The sequence below is a fragment of the Stylophora pistillata genome, chromosome 4, assembly GCF_964205215.1.
Source record: "Stylophora pistillata chromosome 4, jaStyPist1.2, whole genome shotgun sequence".
Classification (NCBI taxonomy): domain Eukaryota; kingdom Metazoa; phylum Cnidaria; class Anthozoa; order Scleractinia; family Pocilloporidae; genus Stylophora; species Stylophora pistillata.
In genome coordinates this window covers 2,511,485-2,524,606 of record NC_142522.1, presented here as the reverse complement: position 1 = coordinate 2,524,606, position 13,122 = coordinate 2,511,485, and the positions used below count along the sequence as shown (strand labels likewise).

Sequence of the window (13,122 nt, the reverse complement as noted above, 5' to 3'; positions counted from 1 at the left end):
GCACTGCCACCCCGAGAGCTAACAAAGCCCGCATTATAACGAAATTGTTTCGATGTAGGCGAGGATACAATGAAACGTGGTGGTGTGAGAAAGAACTTATTAATAAAGTTGGTTATGAATGACAAGGCTATATCCGACGCGCTAAGGAACTCTTGCGTTTATAATTATTTAAAGAAAACGGAGGGATAATGTACAACAGAATAAAGGCTGATAGTTTCTAAAGAAACTGTTTGGGGCTACGTCGGTGGGGGTAACGAAATAATTTGGGTATATCAACAAAGTTGAAATGGTAAATTGGCCACCGTAACGATTACAAAAGCTGACGTTTGGAGCGTTAGCCTTTCGTCGGAGCGAAGGGCTAACGCTCCGACGAAGGGCTAACGCTCGAAACGTTAGCTTTTGTAATCGTTACGGTGGCCAATTTACCATTTCAACTTTGTTGATATATCCAAATTATAATGTACAACAGTTTTTTTTTGCGGGATTTTACGGAAGGTGATGGTCTGTTTGTCACATGAAATCCTCCGTCTTATATGGACGTCACATGTTGCCTGTCTAGGTCATTGACAATCGCGAGTTGTTTTAAAAGGTCAGATTACCATATCGGCCAATATTTTTGGTTTGCGTTAAAGACGAGAGTGAAAAGCCAGCAAACAGAAGAAACTAAAGCTAGGGAAGATAAGAAAAGGTAACAATGAATATGGAAAAGTTAGTGTTCATAAGTGTTCTCGGCGCCGGGGAATGGGGAACACTAACGGGTTTTGTTCTACTTTTCAACCCCCAAGGGAGTAGTAAAGGCAGATCCTGCGAAGCATGACTTCATTAAGCGGCTCCATTTTATGGAAGAGGAACTGTGTTTCGTATTTCATTTACAAAAAGAAAATGAATATCCGTCACTAAGTTGTAATTCAAAAGACTTTGAAGCCTCTCTGAAAATCGATTCTTTTTCATATTATTACAAATAAAACAGAAAGGTCGCCTAAGAGGTAAGTAGTCATTTTGGCGTAAACAAGTGCGGTGACCTATCAATTTTTTTTTTTCACTGATCCATATAAAGGGACAGCTTTCTCTGGTTAAAGGTAATCTTGAAAAACGTGACTTTACGGCCTCCAGTCTAAAGTCCTAATAAGTAAAATGTATAAACGTGAGGCAGAAAAATGTGTGAGAAATGAAGGAGTCAAAAGTTATGAAAACGCGAGGCTGGAGATGTCTGCAAAAGGAGAGGGCAAAAACTCGAGAAAAAGAAAAAACAAAAGGAGATAGCCAAATGGGAAATAGTAGCTCTAGAAATTTTCAACATAACAACACTTTTACCGCCTTGTAGAGCGGTGACGCTTTTTCCGAGCTCAGCACCTTCGCGTGCTTCTTTTTCAACTTCCTTCAACATGCTCCCTGACTGTCTGACCGATTTATTTGTAATTTACGCCACAGTTTATTTATATCTACATATTATATCTTTTATTATAATAAAGGGGGTGTGGTGCTACGTTGGTAGGGAAGTATAATAAGAGAATTTGGTTTTATCAGCTTAGTTAACAATGTAATTAAATTGGCCACAGTGAGGAGTTTGAAGCTGACGTTTCGAGCGTTAGCCCTTCGTCAGAGAGAAGGACATTTTTCAGTCTTGCACTCTTTTCTTCAGCTTTTTAACTCTTTACGGTGGCTAATTTACATTATCAACTCAGTTGATAAAACCAATTTTCTTATATGTCTTGCAGTCAGAGGCCAAGCTGAACTTGATTTGAAGGTAGAATGTCTCAAGATACTGACAATATGGCCCGTCTGTTTGTATTTCTTGGCAGCCAATCAGAGCCATGCATTATTCAGGAAGTTGTTTCTATTCCAAAATTGAAATCTGGTGAAATTCTTGGAAAGATGCGCATGGCGACAATTTGTAAGTCGGATCTACACACAATAAGTGGAAGGAGAAAAAAGGCTACACCTTGGTAACTTGAACTTTTCATACACGTAGTCATCGAAAATTTCTTACTTTGTCAGGCAGTTGAGCAATTTTTAATTGAGCGTCATAGCAATCCGGTACTGCTGTGGTTTTGCTTTACTTCGGTCGATGATTGGTTTGCCAAACTCGCGCCATATTCTAAACCAATCAGACGCAATACGATGACGAGTGCTGACCGTAGTCGCCTTCGTTTTCCCACGCTTGTGGCGGTTTTCCCGTTTTTATTTTAGGCGCTTATAGGTCGTTTTGAGCTTTTTTGGTTTTCGTTTTTTGTCAGTCAGTTGAAAACTGCCCTGTGTATCTATTGGACACTTTGAGCAGGTTCTTTATCCTAATGCTTCAAAGTTTTCGCACACGTCATCGGCAAACAATGATAATATGAAACAGGCTCGCTCAGTTGCGTTTGATCCCACGAATTTACCAGCTATGCTATCAATGCAGTGAGATCATGTTCTTTAATAAATATTTGTAATTTTCTGATCATAGTATTCTTGGGCATGAAGGTATCATCGAAGTAATTGATCATCTACGTTCAGACGCCAGCTTCCAAAGAGGAGATAGGCTGACATTTCATATAGCAGACTGTTGCGATGAGTGTGAGAACTGTAGAGGTGGACTTCAACAGAAATGCACGTCCTTGTTAAAGGTATGTTTTTAACCGACACCATGGCCACATCAGACCCAGCCTATAATAAGTAAAAAGACAGAAACACTTCGGTGGCCGACTCTTTGCGAACTTTTGATGCATCACGCATGCGCAGTGGTAGCATATCATAGTAAGAACTGACGCATCAAATCCGTGATATCCTTTATTTTAGCCTGTAATGAGTAGTTTCAAGACGAGTGTGCCTAAAGTTTTAGTGCGTCAGCTTAACGTCGTCTACGATGGTCACCAAGCTGCCAAGGTATAAAATGTGACCTCGAGCAAATTATTTTTCATTTTTGCTGAAAATGGAAAAAAAAGACGTGAAATTAATTGAGAAATGCAATGATCTTGTGCTTCTTATGCAGTCATATCTCGATAAGCTAGGTAACTGATTTTTACATAACATGGTGGCTTGTCCGAAAAAATTATTTTTTCAATTTCGATCCGTATCCTCTATAAATTTTTCTACAGTATGGTCACTCCACCATGACAGAAGACTCGCAACTAAACGGTTGTTACGCATCTCACATTGTCATCCACTGTGGGACACATGTTGTAAAAATACCTGATCATGTGCAAGATAAGATGGCTGCTACAGCAAACTGTGCATTGGCGACCATGATTAATGCAGTATCCGACGTGCTTGAAAAACGTAGTCCTTATGACACAGTTGTTGTCATTCAGGTATGTTATCCATCTAAGGGGTTGGGTACAAGGAAGGAAGCGAGGGCTGAAGGCGGGATGTAAGATTTCAAGAGACCGCCGCGAAGTCAGTTAATCTGGCAGAGCCCGTGAGATTCGAGTCGGAAGCGAGTGTGTGCGAGAGGTCTGTTAGAGGTCAGGAATATTTGTGCGTGTGCTAGAACCGTCCCAGACTTCTTGCAGACCTGTCGCTTGCTCACACTAGTTGTTTATCATCATGACCCATCACAACTGCGAAGAATGCGCTGTTCGTGCAATGACAAAGTAGAAACACACTCGTAAAAGGAAAACTCAAATTGTAAAATTGTAAAATTCATTAATTTTTTTTAAGGATTCATATTGGGCTCGTTACATTGTAGGGATGTGGTCTTCTAGGAATCTATGGGTGTGTGCTTCTTCATGAAGCTGGCTTCTGCAAAGTTTTCTGTGTTGGTACCAATCCCAAGAGGCTCGAAATGGTTCCAAAGTTTGGAGGTATTCCTATCGTAGAAGGTTAGAATTTTCATTTCTGCGTCAATTTTCTACTCAAAATAACTCTATATCCGATATTTCGAAAATATGTAAAAGAGGAAAAGCTTTGGCTGTTCTTGTCAGCCTCATGCGCTCAAGGGTTTTAATTCAAATAAAACTGTTTGCCTCAGCCCTCCGTCCTCCGAATACTACCACCAAAGAGGTACGAGGAAACGGTCTCTGGGTGTGCGTAAGGATTGGGTCCTAACAGAGCCATTAAGCAGTTATTTTAAAATGATTCTGTCGCATTTGATACTGAAATTTTGAAAATGAAGTTAATGAAAATTTGGTGCTCTTCTAGCTTTAGACTTTGTCGTCTGGATTTCTTTTAGCAAAATGGTGCTAATTGTCTATTATTATTATTATTATTATTTTATTTTTTTTTTTGCTTGGTTGTTTTTTATTCGTATTCGTTCTTTTTAGCGCCCAGAGTATCTGCACTGGGTTAAGGAAGAAAGCAGAGAAACAGAGAAAGAAATGTATATATTTAAACGTATGAGTAGGTAGAGAAGCCTGTAAAAAAAAGATGTACATATAACTCTCGTGTTCCAAATTTAAGGTAGATGACATTTCATTTTTCTTACTGACAGGTACACACACTTCTAATGGTCTCCATAACAACTCAGTGGATGTGATTATAGAGGTTTGGTTTTCGTTTGACAGCACTCAATCGAAACTGTCAATCATTCGTTGTATTGCTGTATTTATTACCGCGCTATATTTGATAGGTTTGCGGGGACTCGAGCGTGATACCCGTTGGGATGAAACTCCTTCGGGCCGGAGGTTTATATGTATTTGCTGGTATGGTTCATCCAGATTCCAAGTTGGACATCAATGGAGAACAAATTATACAAAAGTGTATCACTATTAAAGGTGATCAGAATTGATTATCATACTATTTTCCATGTAAAATAGCACTTATTTTGTTAATTTACTGGGTTTGTAGTTACATCGTAACTAAAATGACAGCAGGAAAAAAATGTAGCGGTACAGTAACTGGCTTCAGTTCCCTTAGCTCTCGTTAGTAGTCAGTTGACCCAAATCAAATGTACGTGGACCAGTAGCCAAAATTAGATTTTCCTTAAATTTCTTCTTAGCCATTATTATCATTTTCATGATATATTATTATATTTATTATTTTATCAATAGTATGATATTATTCTTATTACTCGTGTTGAAAATTCGGGGATTTTTTTTTCCAGTTACAAATCACTGTTAAGGCTCAGTATATTTATTTCATTTATTTTTAGTTTGTCCTTATAAGCAACTCTAAAAGCTGTTGGAGGTCGATAAGGCCTTGAGTAACAAGTTGACGAGAGGTCTGCAGGAGGTTTAAAACTGATAATTACTAGTGCCAGACCCCCTACAAACCTCTCTCCGACTCGTCTCAAATCTTTCCGCGGAAGAAGAAACCTGCGTCCTTCAGCAGTAATAATGAGAGCCTACTCTCAGGCAAGAGACTGGGTCTGAGTAATGTTTTCATTGCCATCAACGGTGTTTACCGGTTTTACTCTCTGTTTTCCTTTTCCCTTTCATTGATCTTCATCAGGAATACACAACTATGGTCCTCAACATCTGGATGAAGCTGTTTCGTTTCTTTCCAGAACTTGTGATAAATATCCGTACGATGAACTCTTCAGTCCATCTTTCAAACTGACAGATTTTGAACAAGCCTTGGAGCAATCCAAACAGCAAGTGTATTTCAGAGTCTGTGTTACGCCTTGAGAGATAATAAAGCTTTATTTCTGGGTTGTTCTCAGAGCTCACTGTACGTAGTTACCCGTTGTTTGGTAACACGAGTACGATTTGACTTCAAGGTTGCCTATAAATTTCTTTTTGTCTGTTACCCATTTCCTCACTGCCGAACTGCACATTAAATTAGGATATGGGGGTGTCAAGTCCCCAGGATCCCATAAATGGGTTATTTTACCTGCCCGTGAAACCGCAGACATCAGAACACATTTCAGTTTAGAATTCCGCCGGATACGATACGTCCTACTTTTCCTTTAAATCTAAAAATAAAAACTCCTGTCAAGCACACACCAAACATTACGGGTATTTTAATCATATCTGAAGATGAAAATAACCGTTTTGAACGTGACTTAGTAATCAGCAACGGTGTGGTTCTCGACCTACTATATTTTATGGGTTGGCTAGATACGGCCCTCACCTGTTATTCTATGCATATTAAATATACGCAGGAGCCCATCGCTAGATTACCATTGTTGCTTTAATAAGAAGAAGAATGATCAAGCGAGAATCTGAATATAAGAAGACTACGTTTGTTTTGAGAGAGAAACTTATTCGGAACAATGAATTGCAATACTTAGGGATGATTTGAATTTTATCAACTTTGAGCCGTATTTTTCAATCGGAATATTTCATTCCTGTCCATAAACTCAGTGAGCCATATCCAATAAGCATATATTTCTGCTACTCACAACAAATTCCAATTCAGTTAAGGGAGGACACGCATTCGGAACACAATACGTAAGGGCTTCGTTTATCTTAAAAGTAATGATAACAGAAATGTAATTCCTTGTAACGACTTCCGTAATCACCATTGTAAAAGCTTTGGAAAGAACATTAATTATTGTCTCAAAACACCGAATTTTGTTTAAAATTTGATCAATAAAATACATGATACTCACGCACACAGTAGGTGGAATCGCGATCTGTACCGAAAACTTTGCCATAACAAACGAGACTCCATAGTAGTGTATCAAAAATAACCCAATGAAATACCCACCCTCCCCCCCTCCCCCCTCCATATAACATGCATCTGTAATAAAGTTCCTTTGTTCTGCTTCGTGTAGCAAGACATTTCGCATGAACGTTTCAAAACTACCAAAACACAACCGGTAAATCATACCGGTTGTTGTTTGGTGGGGCTGATAAACCTTCCACATAATCATTAGTGGTTTTGTTAACAATGTTCTGCAATATTTCAATAGTTCAAACAATTGCTATCGTTTTCAAGGAGGTTTCGCGTACATCTGTTTGTTTCAGCAAAGATGGAAGAAGAATGAGGCACGTTTCGCTTCAGCGAAGCAGAACAGACACGTAAACTCATGAAATATTCACGGAAGTTTTTAATACAGACATACTTGCACCGCGTATTTTCGTGATAAGGTCACGATTCACCCGCTCCAACTGTTACCACATTGCTACAAGGAAGGGCAACTTCACACTCAGACGTCCTTCCTTTTTCACTTACGGAAACAGATACTGGTGTAATACTATAGTTACACTAATCGGGCGGATCCTGAATGCTGACACTGCTCTTGGAGGTCGTTTTCCATCAACAACTTAAACATGCTAATATTATCAATTTCTTTCAGTTTCCACTAGGACTGTATAAGAACAATGTAACGAAAAAAAAGAAAAAAAACAGCCAGTCTTGGATCAGAATTTGAAGATTATATATGAATAATAAACGACTTTATTTCCGTGAAAACAGAAACTGTCGTTTCCTTTAGGTATCGAGTTGGGGGAAAAAATCCGATTTTGAAACAAGATATTTCCCCAAAGTGCTGGTACAGAAACAAAAATTGTGTATGCCTGTATACAACTCTAAAAAACGTAGATATGATACTGAAAGAAGGCGATGATGTAACACGAGAATCTGGTAAAATAGATTTACGCAAAGCACACAAAAACAAGATAAAACAATAAATAAGTTATGATCCATGAGCGTTCGAATCTAATTTGGGCCGAAATGCTTCCGCAATCTCAGTCAACGTTCACCAAAGTTATATTCTTCCTTATACCATATTTTTAAGTAAAACCGGAATTCTGAACACATCACTTTGAAATTTATAATCTCAGATGATTTGGTAAATCTACTTTGTATACGACATTTTACTGTTTAGTATTTGATTAAGTTAAAAACATTTATTTGTAAAAAACATAATGTGAAAACAAATCAGTGACTAAAAGAGAGGATAAAACCTGAAACGGTTTTACTCCCACGTATAAAACGGGATTTTTTTTTCAACTCTCAAATAAATCCACTCGATTCCTAATTTCGGTTCAGGAATCTCTTGGCCGTCTAGATCTTTCAAATACGATGAATATATGGAGTTCATATATTTTGAACTGCGGTTATAGATACGTATGATGCACGATCCTCAAAGTAGAGAGCGCTATTTATGCAATAGTGAAAATCAGACCTTAGATCTTTCAAGTTATTATCGATCATGAGAGTTTAAGACCTTAGATCTTTCAAGTTATTATCGATCATGAGAGTTTTTGGCTGCTCTGTCTTAAATATGTGATGATAAATACACAGCGAGATTTTTGTTTAACGAACGGAAATATATTTTCTTTGAAATTTTTACCTGTGGATATTGTAACCAAATAAAAGGAATTTAGCGGTTGACAATCGCTCGGGGAAAAGCACTCAACCGCGCGGCGAGATTCAGGAGGAAACATAACAAAAATTTATGTTCAACTTTCAAAAACCTTTAACAAAGCTGTGATGCCTAGAACACAAAGCTCAATTAATAATATTAACGATTACAAAAGCTGACGTTTCGAGCGTTAGCCCTTGGTCAGAGCGAATGACGAAGGGCTCCGACGATGGGCTAACGCTCGAAACATCAGCTTTTGTAATCGTTACGGTGGCCAATTTACCACTTCAACTTTGTTGATATATCCAAATTATTTCGTTACCACCACCGACGCAGCCCCAAACAGTTTCTTTAGAAACTATCAGCCTTTATTAATAATATTGTTGGTTTTTGAAATATAGACGTGATGTCGCGCTGCAAAGTATATTATTTGACGAACTTTGCATCATGTTGATCAAAGTATTTTATGGTGTAATCCTCTTTTAGAATTAAATAATATACGTTTTGATTTGGAGTCTTACGGTAAAATGGCATCGCCGTGACGCATTTTCTAACGATTTTTCTCCAAATATGATGAGGCAGGAATCTGTGATAACTTTGGAATACTAATAATTTCAGTTTTTATCAGCGAACGTAATCGTGACAAGAAGTAAATAACATGACACCGGGTGATTTATTTTTTGAAACGTGTCCGATGCAACGTGCCCTGTCTAAAATATCTCGAGAGTTCCGTGACTGCTTTCACGTCCGAAATATTTTGGATATGGCGGTTTTTCCCCGTAAACTGCCGAAAGTTTGGAATAAATGACATGTTTGCATTATATATGAGCAAAACGAAACGTTTTATTTTTGGAGGAAGAAGTAAAAATAGCCGTATGATTGATTTTGTCTGAAATGTGAAACATTTCATATAGCAACCGGAAGTGAAAGAATTGTTCTTTCTTACGTCATCCGTTCTTGGTCCACGTGAGGGTTATAAAAATGGCGGGCGAGGGATTTTAGGGTCAGTAGTAGTTTTACGAAGTGGTGTGTGGGTTGTGAGATTTACCTGACGGGCCATCTGCCTTTTTGCATTTTATTAGAGATGGCAGACGTTCAGAGGGAAGAAAGTTTAGGAAAGACAAACGCAGAGAAAGTCGAGGCTTCGCCTAAGTTGTTGTTGAATGGACAAGAAGTAAGTTTCACCGCTTGTTCAGATCATGACGTAGCAGGTTCGTCGCATTCAGAAGATGAAGTCGATCGCAAATATCGGCAGTCTCCCGTCGATTCCCACTCTGACAACGATAGTAAAGATGGAACTGAACCTTTTCAGCCTCCTAGCGATGAACTGGCGGAAAAAATTGTGTCCCAAGTCGAGTTTTACTTAAGCGACGATAACCTTGCTAAAGATGCCTTCTTACTCAAGCATGTCCGCCGTAACAAAGAAGGTTACGTCAACTTGAAGCTTATAACGTCGTTCAAGAAAGTGAAGACGCTAACAAAAGATTACAGAGTGGTCGCCGAAGCCTTGGAAAAGTCAAAAGAGCTCTCGCTGAATTCAGAGAAGACAAAGGTGAGAAGAAATGAACCTCTTCCTTCCGAACTACTCGAACGTAATCCAGGGAGAACTGTTGTGGTCACACGAATAGAGAACGCTACGATGGAAGGTGTAAGCGAGATTTTCTCAAAATGCGGCGAGATTGAATTAATCCGCATTATTCGCCCAGGAAAAGCAATCCCTGCTGACTTAAAGTCTTACTTTGCCAAACATCCGGAACTCGAGAAAGAAACCACTGCGGTTGTAGCCTTCGAAACGATGGCCGCAGCTGCTCGTGCATGTAGTGAATTGTCAAAGGAAGGCGGCATGAAAGTGGTAGAACTCGGCAAACAAGGCGCTAAGAAGGAGAAATCAAAGTCCAAGACGAAATCCAAAGAAAGGGGAAGCGACGGCGGGCGAGACTCAGACGAGGAACACGACGATTCTACAAAGAAACGCCGGAACAGAAAGAAAAATAAACGTTTGCAAGAGTTGATGGGCAAGAACTCAGATGATAGCTTCTCTAGTTCCTGTTCTTCCGATACAGATAATTCCTACTCATCATTCAGTACTTACCGACGCAGGTACAACGGTGGTGGAAGTCCAACACCTGAGAGGGCTGCATCTCCCACCATTGGCCCTCGACAAGGGGTTCTAGGTGCCCGCCGATCACCTCAGAGTAGTCCAGAACTGCCCAGGAAGCTGGCCAACGTTTCTGCCAAGGAAGGAAGTAACAGTGCTCCTAACAGTCCATGGTCTCAGCGCCGCAAGTTTGGATCACCGAACAGCAGCCATTCGCAAAAATCCAGCCCGTTGGTTGATTCAACCAGCCCTCGACACAGGATGATTCAGTTGGAGGGAGTTCAAAGACTCCCCAAAGGACCTGATGGTACCAAAGGCTTCCATGTAGGTTTTGGACGAGGCAGGCCCCTAGTGGCAGTTGCTTAGTGTATTAATTCAGTGGACTTAATTTATTAAGGTTATGAACAATTTTATGATATTAACTTAAAGAATATGTTTTTTTTGGAGGGGTATACTTTTTCTGGGAAATAGAACAAAATTGTATCTAGTACAGATCAAACATCTTTCAAGGTCAGTATGTTGAAGCAAAAGAGATATGAAATTTCATCACTAATTTCATGGAAAACTGTGACTAGATTTCTTTACTCACTAATTGTCTTGTCATTCATATGAACTTTTTTTTGTTAGAGTGTGGAAATTATTGATGTATAAAATCGCTGAAAAATGACGCTGTATATATTGTTCGAAGCTTTTCTTACATCGAGTGAATACTGTCCCTTGTTCTTTGTCTAATGCTCTTTTTGGGTACCTTGAACTGAGTAATGATACTATTTCTGTGGTAAAAAGTCTTTATTTCCTCTATTTATGGTTGACTAAGGATTGATTGCTAATTTGGATGTACAAAAGCTGTCGACTGAGCATAAATGATAAGCAAGTGATGATGCAAAACATTTCACTTTTGAGTAGAGCTGTTTACATCCTCTATCAATCTACATTTGGTCAACTTTTTTCGAGAATTACAAAGTTCATATTTTTGGGGGGGTTTTTAAATTAATGATAACAATGATATCTCAACTGAGTTTGGACAGTGCTGTAAATAGGGCAAAAAAAAAAGAAAGAATTTAGCAAATTTTCAGGAATTTTTTTAATGGTCAATTTCTTTGTTTTGCTATGTTTCCAATTTTCTTTCTTTTATTATTTGTTTTTTTTTTTTTACAATGAATTTTTGTACAGAAGGAAAACTAGTATTATAGTGCCAAGCTAGAAATTTATCCAAACTGACCTCTAGTTATGACATAGTTAAATGCATATATAGTAGGCATGAATTATCTTTGTTTTTTTTGTAATTTCATTGTTTTTTGACCAGTTAATTTATTCTGCCATTAAAACTTATTAAATTTTTATCTAATAAATTTTATTTCACTGGTCATCTCTTGCCTTTGGAATGAGATAAATTAGTGGACCAAGTAACTTAACCATATAACTTAAACAGTTAGTGGAATGGTAGAAACTCACTTGAAACTTCTGTAGAAATTCACAGGACAAGTTAGCTGTAGATTTGGACCACCATTGGTCCTGGATATTTTTCATAAAGTGGTTATTTGAAGCTATAAATTAACAGTTTTTCCCAGCGACAATTGACAAAATATCAATGCTTCTATCAGGTGCATGACTCCTTTGAAGAAGGCTTTAAAAATGGATTTGCCAAGAAATGACTTGACTTTGTTTTATGACCATCCAATAGTTGTCAGTCAACACACAAACCAGATTTGGAGCCAAATGAGTTTCGAACCAAACTCTGAAATTAGTAACCACTTCTTATTTGGGAATGTATACGAGTGACATTAAATGCAATTAGATATCCATTTTTCAATTAATCATTTATTGGTGTGAAACACTGTTATGTTTTAGATAAAAGGAGAAATGTTGGCACATTAAACTAATATGAACTGAATGCGTGATTCTTGTCGACAGTTACTTGGGAAGTTTGATTACATAACCAACTCAAGTTACATTGCTTGTAACATATCTTTATTGACTAGGTAAACTCAAACTCCTTTAACTCTCAGTTGTGATTAACATGAAACTTTTCCCATCAATATCCTTATATCCATCTATATAAATTACTCATCTATAAAGCTTTTCTGAAGGGATCTTTGCTCTGATGAAGGGCTAACACTTGAAATGTTAGCTTTTTAACTTTTTACGGTGGCCAATTTACAATTTCAACTTAGTTGATATAACCAAATTACCTTGTTACCCCCACTGGCAGCACCACAGTTTCTTTAAAAACTTCCCCCTTTATTCATTTCTGGAGGAAAAGCCTCCCTCCCTGTAGAAGCAGGAAAGAATTTGTTGAACCACTACTAACATACATGGAGGGGGAGTATGCATGTTGTTTTAGCCTCAGCTTAGCATTGGGACTCAGTCCCTTCCTGCCATGGGGTCACCCATATCAGAAGAAGTAATGTTCACCACTTCAAAGCTGGTAGATAAAATCAAACATTAGAGATAGGCAAATTTAACCAATTTCTCTTCTCCCCTTGATTAAAAGGTAGCCTATTACATGCATTTTAATAGTGCTGCTGAGAAAGTAAAGGAGCTAAACAGGAGAAATTGGTTAATGTGTATCCATGCAGAATTTTTTCTCCTAATGAAAATGAATAATGGTGGAGCCTGTTAAAGAATTTTGTACCCTTTTAAATGATTGGCTTATTAGGTAACCGCTTCCACCCTAAAATCAGAATGCATATTCTCCATACTGTTCTCATTTCATGGAGAATGTGTTTAACAATTAACATCATAACCTTTAATTATTCTGATGACCTTAGTGTGTGATAATATTAATAAAATAGTAATTTAATATTTATATTGCGCAAATTAACATGTGGATATGATCAAATGCACATCACAA

The 13,122-nt window shown here is 38.1% G+C and overlaps 2 protein-coding genes and 1 long non-coding RNA gene across 7 annotated transcripts; 2 read left to right on the top strand and 1 right to left on the bottom strand.

Moving 5' to 3' along the window:
- The first annotated feature begins 365 nt into the window (after window positions 1-365).
- Window positions 366-5,589, top strand: LOC111321670 (uncharacterized). Of its 5 annotated transcripts, none has more exons than XM_088757187.1 (8): window positions 366-688; window positions 1,803-1,946; window positions 2,447-2,606; window positions 3,078-3,290; window positions 3,668-3,800; window positions 4,409-4,461; window positions 4,547-4,691; window positions 5,069-5,589. In XM_088757187.1, the coding sequence occupies exons 1-8, from the start codon at window positions 534-536 to the stop codon at window positions 5,089-5,091; spliced, it is 1,026 nt and encodes a 341-aa protein (XP_088613313.1). In that variant the 5' UTR covers window positions 366-533; the 3' UTR covers window positions 5,092-5,589. The 5 variants fall into 5 exon arrangements, with proteins under 5 accessions (XP_088613313.1, XP_022780349.1, XP_022780351.1 ...); XM_022924614.2 differs by having other exon boundaries at window positions 368-688; window positions 5,368-5,589; XM_022924615.2 differs by having other exon boundaries at window positions 590-688; window positions 1,719-1,946; window positions 5,368-5,589.
- LOC148732026 (uncharacterized) lies at window positions 5,045-6,568 on the bottom strand. The gene is made up of 2 exons (XR_016000074.1): window positions 6,470-6,568; window positions 5,045-5,830 (listed from the first exon to the last, which is right to left on the bottom strand). It is a non-coding gene; the product is annotated as an uncharacterized LOC148732026 (long non-coding RNA).
- Window positions 6,569-9,135: 2,567 nt separating this feature from the next.
- On the top strand, window positions 9,136-12,162 carry LOC111321711 (la-related protein 6). Its single transcript, XM_022924672.2, has one exon. The coding sequence runs from the start codon at window positions 9,255-9,257 to the stop codon at window positions 10,632-10,634; it is 1,380 nt and encodes a 459-aa protein (XP_022780407.2). The 5' UTR covers window positions 9,136-9,254; the 3' UTR covers window positions 10,635-12,162.
- Window positions 12,163-13,122: the final 960 nt, after the last annotated feature.

What these genes read in the sequence shown, in the direction of transcription:
- LOC111321670 (XM_022924614.2), top strand. Translation starts at nt 534, where the DNA reads ATGGACGTCACATGTTGCCTGTCTAGGTCATTGACAATCGCGAGTTGT. An exon ending in GCTAGGGAAGATAAGAAAAG is followed by an intron (nt 689 to 1,802) that starts GTAACAATGAAT and finishes ATTTCTTGGCAG; the next exon opens with CCAATCAGAGCCATGCATTA. An exon ending in AGAAAAAAGGCTACACCTTG is followed by an intron (nt 1,947 to 2,446) that starts GTAACTTGAACT and finishes TTCTGATCATAG; the next exon opens with TATTCTTGGGCATGAAGGTA.
- LOC111321711 (XM_022924672.2), top strand. Translation starts at nt 9,255, where the DNA reads ATGGCAGACGTTCAGAGGGAAGAAAGTTTAGGAAAGACAAACGCAGAG.